Here is an 18,369-nt window from a genome sequence, read left to right as displayed (position 1 = left end):
CTGTGTAGATAAGAAACAGGATAATAGATTATCCTGTTAAGATAATTAAGAATATTTAATTATGTGTATCTTCCCCCAGTTTATATTTCCCCTTTTCCTGATGTGTTACATTTATTATTTTATTCTTTTTATTCTCTTTAAGGCATATCAGTCTTTTTTAGAGTGAGATAGCCTATTTTAAAACAATGGAGAGAGATCCTGGCATATTATAAAACTAGGGTTGTGAATAATTGATATAAGGGCTGGTTGTTTAGACTGATGTTATGCTTCAAGGAAAAAAAAATGCTAGTATTAAAATTAAGAAATTAGGAGGCTGTTACGTATGTGGGAGCAGAGAGTATATGGGAAATCTCTGTACTTTTGCTCAATTTTTCTATGAACTTAAAACTGCTCTTAAAAAAGAGTCTACTTAAAAAATTTAGATTAAACCCACTGCCTGTTTCTTAGCTATGCAGTGCATTACAAAACTGTTGAGTGTGTTAAAAGACAAAATTACAACAGATTTAAAGACCAAATTAGCTTTTTTAGTGATTCAGGAATCAAGGAGCATCTCATTCAAAGATTTAGAAAAGGCACTCTGATGAGCTGACCAGAGGAGGTTGGCTTTATAGGCAGAAAAGAGCTGAAGAAAGCAGAAACAGAGAACCACTGCACTCCGAATAATTTAATTGTCGAGTTTGAAAAACAGGATTACTGGTGTCCTAGTGGTACTGAAATGTGGAGAATTGGTCTGATTGTTGTCTGTTGTGTATACTTGTTAAGGCTTTAGAGATAGAAAAAATTGGAACAGGAGCCCATGATTTTTTTATATTATGCGTTACCGAAAAAAAAAAAAAAACTTTTCAGATGTTGTAAAGATTATGGATGAGTCTGGATATTGTTTTCTGTACCTGATGATGTGACCATCACAGGTCCTTGGAATGAGGTCAGTGAGATATGTGTGCATAGGTAATGAAATTATATGTATTACACATACTTTTGTGTCTTATAAATGAAGAAACTGTTTGTTATTTTCCCAGGGTCAAACAGCTCCCAAAGAGTTCCCACCCCAAGATCTGACTCAGAACTGGTATTTTTTTCTGTTTGGTTCAACCAAAGGTTCTTTGATTACTATGTGCCAAATACTGTGTTAGGCACTGTAGATAGATAAGAAGATGAATAAGGCATGGCTGTCAACCTGAAGGAGGTTATAGTGTAAAAGAAGATATAACTTTATATAGTGATAAGTATTCTGATAGAGCTGGTACTATCTTGTACCAATGTTAAGGGAATGCTTTTAGCTTAGTACAATTGTTTAAGAAAGGCTCAGGGACAAACCCCCACTTGAAAGATGAATGAGTAAAATAACTTATAAAAGAGGCATATTCTGCTTCTCTCTGAGGCCTCCACGATATACTTTATATGATTCTAAGTTGTAATCATTAGTGTTCACAGGTGTTTAGGGATGGCAATATGTAGTAGAACATGTAGTTTGATTATTTTCTAAAGATGTTTTGAATAAAGTCCTTCCTTCCTCACCAACCTCACCACTGCTATATGATAAAATGTCACCACTGCTATATGATAAAATAGTGGATAAAATGTCCATGGTACAGGGTCACTTCTTTTTTTTCCAGGCCCCCAGAAAGAAGTTTACCAGGGCAGCTCTAAAGGGTTTCTTAGACCAGGTCCCTTTAAGAAAACCAAGTATTGGTCGGGCGCGGTGGCTCAAGCCTGTAATCCCAGCACTTTGGGAGGCCGAGTCAGGCGGATCACGAGGTCAGGAGATCGAGACCATCCTGGCTAACCCGGTGAAACCCCGTGTCTACTAAAAAATACAAAAAACTAGCCGGGCGTGGTGGTGGGCGCCTGTAGTCCCAGCTACTCGGGAGGCTGAGGCAGGAGAATGGCGTGAACCCAGGAGGCGGAGCTTGCAGTGAGCTGAGATCCGGCCACTGCACTCCAGCTTGGGCGACAGAGCGAGACTCTGTCTCAAAAAAACAAAAAAAAAGAAAAGAAAACCAAGTATCATCAGGGAGAGGCCCTTGGAAAATTTTAAACTGCCACTGTAAACTTTGACTTGGGAGGATAATTCTTTTTATTTTTTTTTAAGTACTTCTTGCAGAGCATGGCTACCCCGTGAGCAGTATGTCCAGAGTAGCTGAAGATAACTCTTGACTGCTCCCTCTCTGGGCAAATCCTCACTGCTACTCTGACCTCTGGTCTGCTTTTGCCATTTTATTAACACTATTGGTCAATCACATGTTCATCTGTTCCTCTGTATCCTGACTGAGATCTGCTCTCAACTTTCCCTGTTCTGCTTGCCTGGTTCTTGCCTGGTTCTGATCTGCCAAGGCCTCAGATTTCAATCTCTGACCTGCTGACCTGGACAGTTCATGCCCAACCTCCTGGGTGACAGACACAGCCAGCGTGTCCACCAATACCACCCCAACTTGGCAGCCTCTACCTTGCAGCTAGTCCCAGGCCAGAGCATTGGATCGCTTGGTGATGATGACTTTTTTCACCTTTCTACAACACACATGTATAGGTGGGGAACACCAACATCTTATGAGAAGGGGGAAAGCCAAGACTAGAAAGAGAAAGAAAAGAAGAGACACCTTCTAGGGAAGGTCTGGAATGGAATAAGGGGGATCTTATGTGTTTAAACACAGCCCTCAAATTCAATCCTTCAGTAAATGTTTGAGTATCTTCAGTGTGTCAGACATTGTGCTGGGTAATGGGAGCATAAGATGAGTAAGGAAGCTATTTGAAATTGTAAAAAACTATTGATCGAGAATGAAGCACTTTTACAGAATGTTTTTATCCCTCTGTTATACTTGTCACATAATTTTATGCTAGGTAAGGAAGTTTTCATGGACTAATCTCTTGGTATTATCCTAAGTGAGCTTCTAAGGTTATTGTACCCAAAATATTGTTTATAGGTTGAAGTTGAGTTATAGTTACTGACATGTGAATTTAGTCAATGACTAAGTCATTGACTTAGTCATTTTGTGAATTTAGTCAATGACTATGTCATGTTTTACTGACTGTATCAAAACAGAAGGAATGATTTCCTATGCTTGGCAAATACTCTCGTATTCTAGAATTGAGACTGTCAGGAAAATGATGAAATTTGTCAAACATTGCTTTTAGTTTGTTAAAAAAAGAGACTGTTGATGTTTTGGGAGTCTTTACTCTCAGTGTGACCTGGTCATTAGGAAACATTAGTCACAGTTGGATAGCAAAGAGAAAATCTTTTTTTAAAGACGGAGTCTCTCTCTGTTCTCCAGGCTGGAGTGCAGTGGCATGATCTCGGCTCACTGCAACCTCCGCCTCTGGGGTTCAAGCGATTCTCCTGCCTCAGCCTCCTAAGTAGCTCGGTCTACAGGCGCCTGCCACCACGTCTGGCTAATTTTTGTATTTTTAGTAGAGATGAGGTTTCACCATAATTGGCCAGTCTGGTCTCGAACTCCTGACCTTGTGATCCACCTGCCTTGGCCTCCCAAAGTGCTAGGATTATAGGCGTGAGCCACCGCACCCAGCCGCAAAGTGAAAATCTTCTAAGGGCCAAGCAGGTGAATGTGTTGGGGTAATGGTCAGGTGGTGAATACAAGAGTGAGATCTTTACAATAGTATTATATCTGATATTATTTTAAAACCACATTAGTGCTGTGCTGGCCAAATGAGAGGATGGCAGAATTTATCAATAGCACTCACCTTCTGGATGTTATCCTGGATACTAGGCTACCCTCTTGGGGAAATTGATTGGGAGAAATGATATACTGATATGCAAAAAAGGGCAACAGAAAATGGTGCTATTAACAATGATCACCAAAATGTAGTCAGTACTTAGTGTGTGAAATTCTCCTCTTATCCTTTTCTTTAGAATTAGAAAAGGTCAATGACATGTTCAACATTTATTCTAAAAAAATAAAATAAGCATGTGTTATACAGGTCATTCACCTACAGATTGATGAACGTTGATTTGGACACGTCTTTAGGGACAAAAACAGAAACAAACAAAAACCAGTGTATTAATTTCTTGTATTACCTGAAGAAAAAGTTTGAGTTAACCACATAAAATCTCCATTCCATATTTGTAGTCTCAAAGATAGGATCTGGGCAGCAAGTCAAAGCAATGCTCTGGAAACATTGTGAGTAGCTAGAACAACTCTTGAGTTCTTACTAAGTATGCACAACATAGTATGTACTACTGGGAAAAAATTTCACTAGAGCTTTTTTAAAACATAATTGTTTGATAATACGGAATTCAACTCAGAATCTGATATGAATCAAATCAGAATCAGGTATGGTGAGGGATAAATAAATGGAAAAACTCATTGTAGCAGCAAGAAAAGCTTGGCAAAATCAACTCCTCTAAAGGACAAAATTGTTTCTTGATTATGGAGATTTTGTTATTTAGCAAGTATTATTTCTCTTATCTGTTATCTTAATTCTGTTTCAGGGTCTAATGGCCATTGATTGTCCCCATACTGGCATTGTAGACTATCGGCAGGTGGCTTTGTCATTTGCCCAGGATTTCCAAGAAGCAGGTGGCTCTGTCTTGACCAATTTTGAAGTAAAAGATATTGAAATGGCTAAAGAAAGTCCTTCAAGAAGTATAGATGGTAAGCTATCCTTGTCTTTTCTATTGAAAAAATCAGCCCTCCATATCCATGGGTTCTGCATCTGTGGTTTTAACCAACCGAGGATGAAAAATATTTGGGAAAAAAAATAAAATAACAGTAGAACAATACGTAATACAAATAAAAAATATAGTATAACAAAAAATGGCATTTACATTGCATTAGGTACTGTAAGTAATCTAGAAATTATCTAAAATATCCCGAGTCTGTGCACAGGTTATATGCAAATGTTATATGCATTTTATATAAGGGACTTAAGTATCCTTGAATTTTGGTATTTGTGGGGTGCCTGCAACCAATCCTCCTTGGATACTAAGGAACAGCTATACTTACAGTGATTTTTTTTTTAATTGGGATATTTTTGGGGGTAGTACTGGTGGGAGGGCCACAAGGAGCTAGGCTAGAGTACGGTGCAGAACCAGAGGTAGGGGCAGAAGGGACAAGGATGAGACTGAATGTGAGAGAACTGGGACTCCTGGAGGGTCTTGTGCTGGTAGAACCAGACCCTGGTCTGACACTTCTGACTGGTGCTAAAATCTGAACTGCCAGGGCTGTTTATGGAAAATTCGTCTCCAAACACTTCCCTACCCTGTAGGTTAGAGTCAGTATCTCTTGACAATACTTGTTAAAAATGCATTTTTTTCCCCTTGGGGCAGAGTCTTGCTCTGTCGCCTAGGCTGGAGTGCAGTGGCACGATCCCGGCTCACTGTAACCTTCGCCTCCCAGGCTCAAGTGATCCTCCCACCTGAGCCGCCCGAATAGCTGAAACTACAGGTGCTTGCCACCACCACACCTGGCTAATTTTTGTATTTTTCCTTTTTTTTTTTTATTTTAATTTTTATAGAGATGAGGTCTCACTGTGTTGCCCGAGCTCAGGTGATTTTCCCTCCTCGGCCTCCCAAAGTGCTAGGATTACAAGTGTGAGCCATCGTGCCTGTCCCAATTTTTGTATTTTTTGTAGAGACAGGGTTCCGCCATGTTCCCTATGCTGCTCTTGAACTCCTGGACTCAAGTGATCCATCCACTTGACCTCCCAAAGTGCTAGGATTACAGGCATGAGCCATTGTGCCTGGCCAATAGCTAACATTTATGAAGCACTTAGTGCTTTCCAAGTATTAACTCATTTGACTCTTAAAATTCTCTGTGGCAGGGTACCATTATTACTCACACTTTTTTAGGGTGAGAAAACTGAGGCACAGAGAGAGTAAGAAACTTGGCCATGGTTGTACAAGTAGTAAGTGGTGGAGTCTGGATTTAAACTCAGACAGTCTGTACCTAAAGCCCACATAGTTAATTACTGAACTATACTGGACCCACACCATGTTCCCCACAAGCTGAATAATGAGCAAGAATTTCAGATTAACAAAGATGTCAGGTGGAAAGCTTCATTGGTTTAATGAAGACAGAAGAGTTTGAGAAATTGGTGGTTAGAATGAAGGAAAAAGACTGGCTGTGAATCACAACAGGAAGGTGGAAGCTGAGAGGCTGGACTAGGAAAGTAGAATACCAAGGTAATTGCAGAGGGGAGGTCTAGGAAAGGATTTCTTAATTCTGACGCTATTGATATTGGGGCCAGATCATTCTTTGTTGTAGGGGGCTATCGGTGCACTGTAGGATGTTTTGCAGTATCCCTGGCTTCTGTCCACTAGATGCCGGTACCATCACACCCCCAAGTGATTACAATTAAAAATGTCTCTAGTCTGGGCACAGTGGCTCACGCCTGTAATCCCAGTACTTTGGGAGGCCGAGGTGGGCGGATCATGAGGTCAAGAGATTGAGGCCATCTTAGCCAACATGGTGAAACCCCATCTCTACTAAAAATACAAAAAATTAGCTGGGTGTGGTGGCTTATGCCTGTAGTCCCAGCTACTCAGGAGGCTGAGGCAGGAGAATCACTTAAACCTGGGAGGCGGAGGTTACAGTGAGCCGAGATCACGCCACTGCACTCCAGCCTGGGCGACAGAGGGAGACTGTCACAGAAAAAAAAAGGTGTCTCTAAACGTTGGCAAATGTTCCCTTAGAGCTGGGGGTGAAGGAATCACTCCTGGTTGAGAACCATTGCTCTAGACTTACAGTTAGACTAGTTTGAACAACCAGGAATAGAAATAAACCAGTAGACTAAAAAAAGGACAAAGAACCATGAACTGAAGAATTTTGAAAGTTCCTGTAAAACCAGAATTTTATAACTATGAATGATAATTTATTTTTATTTTATTTATTTTATTGATTTTTTTTTGAGGCAGAATTTCACTCTTGTCACCCAGGTTGGAGTGCAATGGGATCATCTTGGCTCACTGCAAACTCTGCCTCCTAGGTTCAGGCGATTCCGCCTCCTAAGTAACTGGGATTACAAACATGTGCCACCCCATCCGGCTAATTTTGTATTTTTAGTAGAGACATGGTTTCACCATGTTGGCCAGGCTGGTCTTAAACTCTTGACCTCAGGTGATCTTCCTGCCTCAGTCTCCCAAAATGCTGGGATTACAGGCGTGAGCCACCACAGCCAGCTTGAATGATAATTTATTATACTCCTGGAAAGGAGAGAAAAAATTTTCATATGACATGACATTTCCTTTTTGGCTTGTCTATACATATCAACATGTAAATTAGTCTTCCAGTGTGCTAGACTTTACCACTGCTAAGGAACATATACCATTCTGGAGAATTTTTTTTTCCTTTTTTTCTCCCTTAGAAGTCTGGACAGCAAATCTAATTGTGAAGTTAAAATTTTCAGAAGTACTTTGAGAGGCCAAGGAAGGAGGATCACTTGAGGCCAGGAGTTTAAGACCAGCCTGGGCAACATAGCGAGACCTGTCTCTACAAGAAATTTTTTAAAATTCCCTGGGCATGCTAGCACACACTTGTACTTCCAGCTACTTAGGAGGCTGAGGCAGGAGAATTGCTTGAACACAGGAGTTTGAGGCTGCAGTGAGCTATAATCGCATCACTACACTGCAGCCAGGGCAACACAGTGAGACCTTGTCTCAAAAAAAATTTTTTTTTTTTAGGACTGAGGGCAGTGGCTCACGCCTGTAATCCGAGCACTTTGGGAGGCCAAGGTGGGTGGATCGCTTGAGCTCAGGAGTTCAAGACCAACCTGGGCAACATGGTGAGACCCCATCTTTACTAAACATAAAAAAATTTGTTTTAATTAAATAAAATAATTTTTTTTTAATTTGCAAAATCCTATGGGACTCAGATGTCCAGCTTACCGGTATAACTATTCAGGTTCTGTATCTCTAAATGGCAAATGTAGTCAGTAGGAAAATTGGCAACCCTTGTGTCTATGTGAAGAGTACAGGACTGAATTGATCCTTTTTATTGACAGCTGTAAATATGTCTGTATAAAGCAGTGACCTGGGAGGCACGGTGGCTCATGCCTGTAATCCCACAGTTTGGGAGGCCGAGGTGGGTGGATCACCTGAGGTCAGGAGTTCCAGACCAGTTTGGTCAACATGGTAAAAGCCCGTCTCTACTAAAAATACAAAAATTAGCTGGGTGTAGTGATGCATGCCTGTAACCCAGCTACTCCGGAGGCTGAGGCGGGAGAATCGCTGGAATCTGGTAGGCAGAGGCTGCAGTGAGCTGAGATTGCACCAGTGCACTGCACTCCAGCCTGTGCAACAGAGTGAGACTCTGTTTCAAAAAAAAAAAAAAAAAAAAACAATGACCGATGTGGCTCAGTCTTAGAGAGGTGTCAGTACCACCAAGGAGTAATTTCAAAAGAACTCTTTTGCTTCTATATTTCTTTTCTTTTTTTTTCTTCTTTCAAGACGGAGTCTCATGCTTTTGCCCAGTCTGGAGTGCAATGACGCGATCTTGGCTCACTCCAACCTCCGCCTCTCAGGTTAAAGCGATTCTCCTGCCTCAGCCTCCTGAGTAGCTGGGAATACAGGCATGCATCACCATGCCCAGCTAATTTTGTGTTTTTAGTAGAGATGGGGTTTCATCATGTTGGTCAGGCTGGTCTCAAACTCCTGACCTCAGGTGATCCACCCACCTCAGCCTCCCAAAGTTCCAGGGTTACAGGAGTGAGCCACTGTGCTCAGCCTGCTTGTGTATTTCAAGAACCATGAAAGGGATCCAAGCTATCTTTTTAAATATCCTTTTTTCTTCTTTTCTTCCTTCCTTCTTCTTCTTCTTTTCTTCCTTCCTTCTTCTTCTTCTTTTCTTCCTTCCTTCTTCTTCTTTTTTTTTTAATTATAAAAAAAGACGAGGTCTCACTATGTTGTCCATGTTTGTCTTGAACCCCTAAGCTCAAACGACCTGCTCACCTTGGCCTCCCAAAATACTGGGATTCCAGGCATGAGCCACTGTGCCTGGCCCAAAATGCAAATGTTAGCATCACCCAGACTTACTGAATCAGACTGTCTGGAAATAGCACCTAATAATAAGTTTTTAGTGATTCTTAGACACACCCAACTTTCAGAATGTCAGAATGACAGCCTAAGGTCATAAAATGACCTGGCCATTTGGAACTCCCCCCACCTCATGCCCAGCACCCCCACAGTTTAAGAGTGCACTTAAGAGTTTGTCTTGTTTTGCTTTGAGGGCATTAATATTGTTTTTGTCCAAATGATAGATTTTTGAGGCTTCTATTTGCTGTTGAGAAATTTGAAGGAGAAAAAAAAGTAGTGTTCTGTTCTTTCTTCCTTGACAGGTTTTTAAGGAGATCTAAGCCATCTGAATCATTGTCTTTCTGAATTCTAAAATGATGAGCAAAATTGTTAAATAATTAAAGTTTTTTTAGGTAGGTAGCATAATAAACCAAATTTATGGTACAAGTAGATTATATTTATCTGCTCTATGTATGCTTTATAAAACTTTGAGATCCCATGTATCTGAGTGGGAACTAATTTTTAAAAGGGTCAGTTTTTTATTGGAAGTTTTTGTGTTGCGAGAACTCTTGCTTCTCTAAACAATGTAGAACCTGCAAAGAATCCAGTAACCAACACTTGGATGACGAGGTTTCTCATATCATAGCTTCAGTTCTGTGGGAAAATACATACTGGTTTATGATGATCCGTTTTACAGTGTGGTTTCTAGGATTATAATAGCTATGTCTATGTTGGAGGTCAGGTGGGGTATGGTTTATAAGCATAGATTAGATGAGTTAAAACCAAGCTAAAAACATGCTGGAGTTTTATATGTTGTTAAGTATGAACTAGTTTCATTGTTATTTGGTAAAAAGTTTCAGAATGAACTGTAGGGTACAATCATAGTAATGACAGAAAAAAGTTATTTAAGTTTGTTGCTGGTGTAATATTTCAAATAATATTGGCCTTTTGCTAAAAATAAATTTTTTACTTTTTGTTTTTCAGGAATGCAATATCCAATTGTTATAAAGAATACAAAGGTAAAGATTCTTAAGCAAAACTGCTGGCTACTTTATTTCCCTCCCCTTTATTAAAAATTAACCCACAGGGCTGTATTTTAAGTTATTGAATTTATCTAATGTAAAAGTAATTCTGAGAGAATTTCTTTTAGGGAAGTTTAACAGCTTTTATTCCAAGGAGAGTTTCCACTTGGGAATGTCCTAATTAAGTGGCTCTGCTGGCAAAGAACAGGATTATAAGCATATAGAGTGTTTAAGGCAAAACTGATAGATATTTTATCACTCTGCCTACTGATCTCCACTAACTTATTAACTCTCTATAAATTAGAAGACTTCGGTAGAGGGAGTACGCAGATTTTCCAGAGGGAGATGGACTGCTTTTTTTCATCTTCACGTAGACCTAAAACAAGAACCACTGAATGGCATAGAAGCAGTGGATTCCCTGTAGGTTCACTGCATCAGGTTGTACTCAAGGGAGCAGAGTCATTAATGAGTGCTATAGGATTTATTATAGAATAAATAATAAATAATAATTCCTTACACAATTGTGGAAGTTTCTGGGAAAGTGTAGATTCAGAAGAGAGTTGATGGATCAGTAATTGGGAAACAGAGCTGAATATGGAGCTGGAATTCACCTCAATTTCCAGACCTGTGAATTCTGGCTGTGGGACAAACAATACCATATATTAGTCACTGATGTAGAGCACATAGAGCATCCTGGAGGAAATTGCCCCAGCCCTTCAAGGAGTTGCCAGCCAACTAGTGCTATTACTTCTAAAGCCCATTCCAGTTTCTGTCACCCAGTGGTTTCAGGGTGATGGGGAAAATGGTAAAATCAGTGAATTCCATGATCCTGAGCCTATAGCTGCATTTCATTTGCTGCAGAGTAAGTTCACTGATCAGAAGTAATGATTCTCTGTAAAATACCATGATGGTGAATAAGACATCTCATAAGTTCACACACGGTGGCTTTGGCAGAAGCATTATAGGCAGGGAAGACAAATTTATATTCTGAGCAAGTGTCTATGCAAGTGAGAAATAAGTGCTGCATTTTTTATGATGGAAGTGGTCCAGGGACCATATCAGTGGGTCTTTTGGTCTCTACTATGGCCGATTGAGCACTCAGCATTAGCTGTAGACAGATCAGCCTTGGTGAATAAGTCCATGTTGCCGATCACCTCCATCCTTGCTACCATAGTATGTTTTCCAGCTTTATGTTTACATTGTGAAATGATGATCACAATCAAGTTATTTATATCAAGTTATCAATGATTGTCACAATCAAGTTATTTGATGTCACATCTGCCACCTCACAGTTACCATTTATGCGTATGTGATGAGAACACTTAGATTTGCTATCTTAGCAAATTTCAAGTATACCATACAGTATTATTACCTATAGTCACCATGCTGTATATTAGATTTCTAGAATTTATTCATCCTATAATTGAAAGTTTGTACCCTTTGACTACTATCATCCCATTCCTGCCCACCTCCTCCCAGTCTGTAGCAACCATCATTGTACTCTCTTCTTCTATGAATACAACTATTTTAGATCCCATATGTAAGTGAGATCGTACAGTATTTGTCTTTCACTGTCTGGCTTATTTCACTTAGCACAGTATCTTCCAGGCCAACCCATGTTGTCACAAATAGCAGAATTTCCTCCTTTTTTATGGCTGAATAGTATTGCATTGTATGTATATACACACACATATATATATACACACACACACATATATATATCACATTTTCTTTATTCATCTGTCAATGGACACTTAAGGTTCTCATGTCTTGGCTGTTGTGAATAATGCTGCAATGAACATGAGAATGCAGATATCTCCTTGAGGTACTGATTTTGTTTTATTTGGGTATATACCCAGAGGAAATCATATGGTAGTTCTATTTTTAATTTGGATCATATCATAGTTCTTTTTTTTAATTTTTTGAGAAATGTGCATACCGTTTCCTGTGATGGCTGTCCGATTTACATTCCCATCGATAGGGCACCCTACATCCTCACCAATGTTTGTTTTCTTTTGTCTTTTTGATAATAGCCATCCTAACAGATGTGAGATTATATCTTATTGTGGTTTTGATTTTCCTGATGATTAGTGATTTGAATGCCTTTACATATATCTGTTGGCTATCTGTATATCTTTTAAAAAAATACATAAAAATACATCAGGTCCTTTGCCCTCCCCACCTCTGGCCATTTTTTTTTTTTTTTTTTTTTTTGAGACAGGGTCTCTGTCACCCAGGCTGAAGTCCAGTGGCATGACCATGGCTCACTGCAACCTCAAACTCCTGGGCTCAAGGTGTCCTGCCTCAGCCTCCAAAGTAGCTGGTATTATAGGTACATGCTGCCATGCCCGGCTTCTTTGCCCATTTTTATTTATTTTATTGTATTTATTATTTTTTTTTTTTTTGAGATGGAGTTTCGCTCTTGTTGCCCAGACTGGAGTGCAGTGGCACGATCTTGGCTCACCTCAACCTCTGCCTCCCGTGTTCAAGTGATTCTCTTGTCTCAGCCTCCTGAGTAGCTGGGATTACAGGCATGCGCCACCACGCCAGGCTAATTTTGTATTTTTAGTAGAAATGGGGTTTCTCCATGTTGGTCAGGCTGGTCTCGAACTCCTGACCTCAGGTGATCCACCTGCCTTGGCCTCCCAAAGTGCTGGATTACAGGCATGAGCCCCTGTGCCTGGCCTTTCTTTGCTAATTTTTTAATCAGCTCATTTGTTATTTTGCTATTGAATTATATGAATTTCTTACTTTTTTTGGATATTAACCTATTATCAGATATATTTTCTCCAATTCTGTAGGTTGTCTCTTCATTTCTTTTACTGTGCAGAAGCTTTTTAGTTTGATATAGTCACATTTGTTTAGTTTTGCTTTTGTGCCTGGGCTTTTGGTGCCTTATTAAAAAAAAAAAAATCATTCCTAAGACCAATGTCTTCCCTATGTTTTCTTCTGGGAGTCTTAGTTTTTAATCTAAAATCTTTAATCTTTTAATCTAAATATTTAATCCAGTTCAAGTTAATTTTTGTGATTGGTGTAAAATAGGAGTCCAATTTCATTCTTTTGCATGGGGCTATCCAGTTTTCCCAGCACCATTTATAGAGACTATCTTTACACCTAATCATGTAGTTCATGAGATGGATGCCTGGAGAAAGAGGCTAACTAACATCCACAGAGCAGGTCATTTTTTTCTACTGATTATTAAAATTGTCCTTGGCCAAGATTTCTCTTCAGTGAGCATTCATATGGAACTTGAATATCTTTACTCTCTGAAACTGTTTTGAAGTGGTCTATTCATACACCTTTCTCCACAGGTCGTTTCCCTGTCCATCTAGCCAAACCATTAGTTGTTGCACATGAAACAGTGTAGATCCATACCTTTGGCCATCTGTCCTTCTAAAATAAGATGAACAACTAGGTGTGGTGTTCAGAGATCTGCCCACTGAGAATATTTTCTTCACCACAGTCCTTCAGGGCCACTCATGAGTGGGGCTTTGGTGCTGTGGCTGTTCGGTTGTGTGTGGTACCAGCATATTGTGCAGAACCATTTCTAAACCTGGCCTATATTTTTTCTTCTTTGGTCAACCGGTCATAGAGAACTCCCTGTGGGGCTATAGAGGCAGGTTGATAGGAAGGAGGCAATTTAGCAGGCATAGGGGCCCTGGGAATTTGAACCACTTGCCTCTGCAACTTATGTGTGCCAGCAGGACCTGTACAACCCTATCTTACAATTTTTCTTGATGATGGAATGCTGCTATATACACCCAATGTTGTGGCTTGATGAGTCAGACAACACCACCCAGTTAATAATGGGTAGTTCATATGGTAACTTAGTGACCTGTGGTCAAGTGTTCAGTCAAAGCCAGAAGCACTTTCTCAAAAGGAGGTTAGTTATGTGCAGAGGATGGTATAACTTTCCTCCAAAAACCGTGAAGTTCTGTGCTGTGATTTGCCCACATATGCCTTCCAAAGGCTCTATAAAGTATGACTATCTGCTGCAGACAGTTCGATTACCATCAGAGTTGCTGGGTCATGTGACCCAAGTGGCAGGCTTTCCATTCAAAGAAGAATTGAAAATCTGTTTCTGTGCTTGCCCTCATCTAAGGGACATTTTCACTAGAGTATAGCATCATATGATAGAATATATGCAGGGGCCTATGGCATACAAGTGGATATATACTTTACCCAGAGTTGCCGCTCTTTATTTTGGCATTTTCAGTAAGTATAATTTTGGGGTTCAAATTCAAATTGAGCGGTCCACTTACCAGGTTGAAATAGTTTTATGAAAAGTTAAAAGAAATTTTGTCTTTTTGAGACAATCTCACTCTGTTGCCCAGGCTGGAGTGCAGAGGCATGATCTTGGCTCACTGTAACCTCCGCCTCCCAGATTCAAGTGATTGTTGTGCCTCAGCCACATGAGTAGCTGGGATTACAGGTGTGTCTCACCATGCCTGGTTAATTTTTGTATTTTTAGTAGAGACAGCGTTTCACCATGTTGACCAGGCTGGTCTTGAACTCCTGGCCCCAAGTGATTCACCCACCTCAGCCTCCCAGAGTGCTGGGATTACAGGTGTGAGCCACTGCGCCTGGCCAGGGATTTTTAAAATAAATATTTGCAGGTAGGATTTGCTAATTAAAGATTTATACATTGGATTTTGGGGGAGTGGGGAGAAATCTGCTTCACTTATGAAAGAGCAATAGACATGCATGGTTTATTTCTTCTTCTTTTTAATTTCTTTTTTTTTTTTTATTAGAGACTTTATCTCTAATAAAACATAGGGAGACAAAGTCTCCCTGTGTTGTCCAGGCTGGTCTTGAACTCCTGGGCTCAAGTGATACCCCCACTTTGGCCTCCCAAAATGTTGGGACTACAGGCGTGAGCCACTGTGCCCAGCCTAAAAGAAATTTATGTTGAACAGATGTATCATTTGATGGTTACCTAAATTTTAATTTGGAAGTAAAATTAATATGTTACCGAATTTAATTATTGTTTAACATATAGCATAAAATGATTTCAGAAATCTGTGATAGTTTTTGATAATTTTCTTGGGAACTGTTGCTTGAGTTTTTAAAGGGAATTATTAGGTTATTGCATGCTGGTACCATTTTATAAATTCTGTTACTATCTTTACATCTATCATAAGACTTATCTGCATTTTTTTGTTCCAAGAACAAAAGAACTGCCAATCTTTTATGTAGGAGCTGATGATTTATGTCACAAAAATACCTCTCGTATTTCTAGAATATAACTCTAGATGAACAGGAAAGATATTAACCTATTTAGAAAAAGGTATTTTTGGCTGGGTGCGGTGGCTCACGCCTGTAGTCCCAGCTGTTTGCTTAGGCAAGAGAATCACTTGAACACAGGAGGTTGAGGCTGTAGTGAGCCAGGACTGCGCCATCGCACTCCAGCCTGGGTGACAGAGCAAGACCTTGACAGCCCTTTTGACTTCAAAGGTCTTAAAACAAACATGGCTTAGTCTAGCTAATTTGAATTCTTTGTGGAGAAGTTTCATCTAATTTTTCTAAAAACGATGACATGTATAACTCCTGAAAAGAGGCTTAACTTTCTAGCAAGGGCAAAAATAGGATACATACAGAGGTGGAAATTTAGCTCAATAGATAGTAAGGCTAAACAGTAAGGCCTGGAAAGAAAGAAAATGTTGAGACAGGTGAGAATTCTGAGGCTTCAAAAATAGGTCATCTGGGAAGAAGATCTAAGAATAAGAACAGAATTGCTAGGTGTTTACTCTGTCAGAAGTAAAGAGATGGGAATTCGAGTGTGGTGGTGAATGCGGGATAAATGAAGTCATTTAGGAAATAGGGTGGCAAATTGGCTAAACTTGGTGAGTAAAGTTAAAAATGAGCAGATGATAATCACAAAATAAAATTTATAGGAAATCATAACAGCCTAACATTAGCAGTCTCCTAGGCAATAAAGCAAACCTTGAATGTAGTGTGTGCTCTCAGTAAATGTGCATTGAATGAATGAGATTTCTAAAGTGTCCTCAGTTTGCAAAGTAGGTATTGATTAGGAAGGAGAAATTGCTTGGTGGGTAGATTACAGTTGCAACTGGGCAGGATTATTGAGTGTGAGGCAACCGAAGAGTAACACAGTAATTGCTCAGATACAGGAGAAGCTGGTTGCTATACAGAGGTTGCCTTTAAATGAGAGGGTTACAGGCCCTGTGACTTCAGTGCCAGAGATGTTATGGATATAATTATCAATAGGTAACAACTTTATTTTTAAAAATTATTTTATATGCTTACATTTTTAATGTAGGAAGTTTTGTCTGTCTTGATATTCTACTAATTGGGTAAATCCTCGTATTTGTGATTGGTATATTCAATTTTTAATTAATCCAAATTAAAAGCTGTGGGGTGGGTGGGGGCGCAAAAAAAAAAATTGGTGGAGGCTATCTAAATGACATTTGCTTCTTCATGCAACAAATAGTTAAGAAGCTCCCCGCTAGGTCCTAATAAACAGATTTGTATGTATTTGTGTGCATGCATGTATACCTTACTACGTATCCTTACTGGGTTGACCATTACTATCTTTAAAGTACAAAATTTAAGGTGACATCCTCTTACATGCCACTGTCCTCAGTTTCTAGCTGCCACCTAAATGCTAAAGAACATATTTTGCTGATACCTGTATTGAATATCCTCTTTTAGAAAAAAATTCTATTTCTGTACCTTGTTTTCTTTTCTATCACCTGTTTTTCCCCTCTTGACCTAGTCTACTCCACTGTATACAAATAACTATTATTTTATTTTGCACTAGGGAGAGGAAATTCGATGTCAGTATGTTGTGACATGTGCAGGACTTTACTCAGACCGTATTTCAGAATTGAGTGGCTGCACTCCTGATCCTCGAATTGTACCATTCCGGGGAGATTACCTGCTCTTGAAGCGGGAAAAATGTTATCTTGTAAAAGGAAATATTTATCCGGTAGGTAATGATGCTTCCTACTTCTAATTTTTTTCAAGCAGGTGGTGGTCATAAAGGAGATGAAAACAACTTTCACTTGGGTCAGAAATAAGAGCGATTTTGAAGGACCGTTTGTGTAAGCGTTTCATCAGTTTCTCTTGCGGTTAAATCCCTAAAGCTTTATCCTGGTATCATGGTTATTAAATTGTAATTAATTGCCTGCAGGTACATGTCTCCAGAAAGCATGAGTGCACTATGGGAACTGCTCTCAGGAAGGAACTGAATTCTTCCTTCTCTCTGGTGGAGGGAAAGGGAAAACTTTCCCTTATGGAAGTCCCTGATACCCAACCCTTTTCCTCCGTTCACTATCTATAGGTACAGAAAAGGGATGTGGCCACTCTGTAGTTTCAGGGAGTAGAAGACAGAGGTATTTAAATAAAGAGTTCATTTTTCTGTCTGGAACTACCCTGGAAATGGATGACTCTCTTAAAATATATTAGGTTGAACCAGATGAAATAGTCAGTATTTGGCTATTTGATATTTTTGACCTTGCCAAAACATGAATTTCATCTGTTTCAACCTCATGTATTTGTACTTTGCAGAAGCCTGTGCTATGAACGTGTATTTTTTTTCTGGCAGCTCTGATTTTACTTTCCAGTCATAGACATCCCTTGTGAAAGACAGAGAATAACCTGAAGTAGGACAGTTCATCTTTTTTTTCCCCTTTACCCAGAAAGATGCATAGATGGAACAATGTATTAGTGTTAATAACATCAGAGTTTCTTTTTTTTTTTTTTTTTGAGACAGAGTCTCACTCTGTCGCCCAGGCTAGAGTGCAGTGGCGTGATCTTGGTTCATTGCAACCTCCACCTCCTGGATTTAAGCAATTCTCATGCCTCAGCCTCCCAAGTAGCTGGGATCACAGGTGCACACCACCATTCCGGGCTAGTTTTTGTATTTTTGGTAGAGACGGGGTTTTACAATGTTGGCCAGGTTGGTTTTGAACTCCAGATCTCAAGTGATCCTCCTGCCTCGGCCTCCCAAAGTGTTGGGATTACAGGCGTGAGCCACTGCGCCTGGCCAGCATCAGGGTTACTTGTGTGCATTTCTAAGCAGAAACATGTTAATGGAAAAGTATATCTGAGTACAGCTCACAATACAAATTAAATGCATGGGAAGAAAGTGTTTTATGTTACCAATTGAATGTTTGCATCTCTGATAACATGGAATGTGAAATGAGCCTGTTATTTACTGTGTTAAATTTATAGGTCCCAGATAGCCGGTTTCCTTTCCTAGGAGTTCACTTCACACCAAGGATGGATGGCAGTATTTGGCTAGGTCCTAATGCAGTTCTTGCCTTTAAACGAGAGGGTTACAGACCCTTTGACTTCAGTGCCACAGATGTTATGGATATAATTACTAATAGGTAACGTTATTTATTCTTAAAAATGACTTTA

The 18,369-nt window shown here is 39.7% G+C and overlaps 1 protein-coding gene across 3 annotated transcripts in view; it reads left to right on the top strand.

The window, feature by feature from the left end:
- L2HGDH (L-2-hydroxyglutarate dehydrogenase) overlaps positions 1–18,369 on the top strand; it is a 73,042-nt gene that overhangs the window by 31,028 nt on the left and 23,645 nt on the right. For all 3 annotated transcript variants that reach the window (XM_007986641.3, XM_073010974.1, XM_073010975.1), the window contains 4 exons: positions 4,445–4,607; positions 9,947–9,981; positions 16,766–16,933; positions 18,181–18,338. In XM_007986641.3, coding sequence (XP_007984832.3) covers positions 4,445–4,607; positions 9,947–9,981; positions 16,766–16,933; positions 18,181–18,338 — 524 coding nt within the window. The remainder of the gene's footprint in view (positions 1–4,444; positions 4,608–9,946; positions 9,982–16,765; positions 16,934–18,180; positions 18,339–18,369) is intronic.

Source organism: Chlorocebus sabaeus, chromosome 24, assembly GCF_047675955.1.
Source record: "Chlorocebus sabaeus isolate Y175 chromosome 24, mChlSab1.0.hap1, whole genome shotgun sequence".
In the NCBI taxonomy this organism is placed as follows: Eukaryota; Metazoa; Chordata; class Mammalia; order Primates; family Cercopithecidae; genus Chlorocebus; species Chlorocebus sabaeus.
This window is presented reverse-complemented; position numbering and strand designations above follow the sequence as displayed.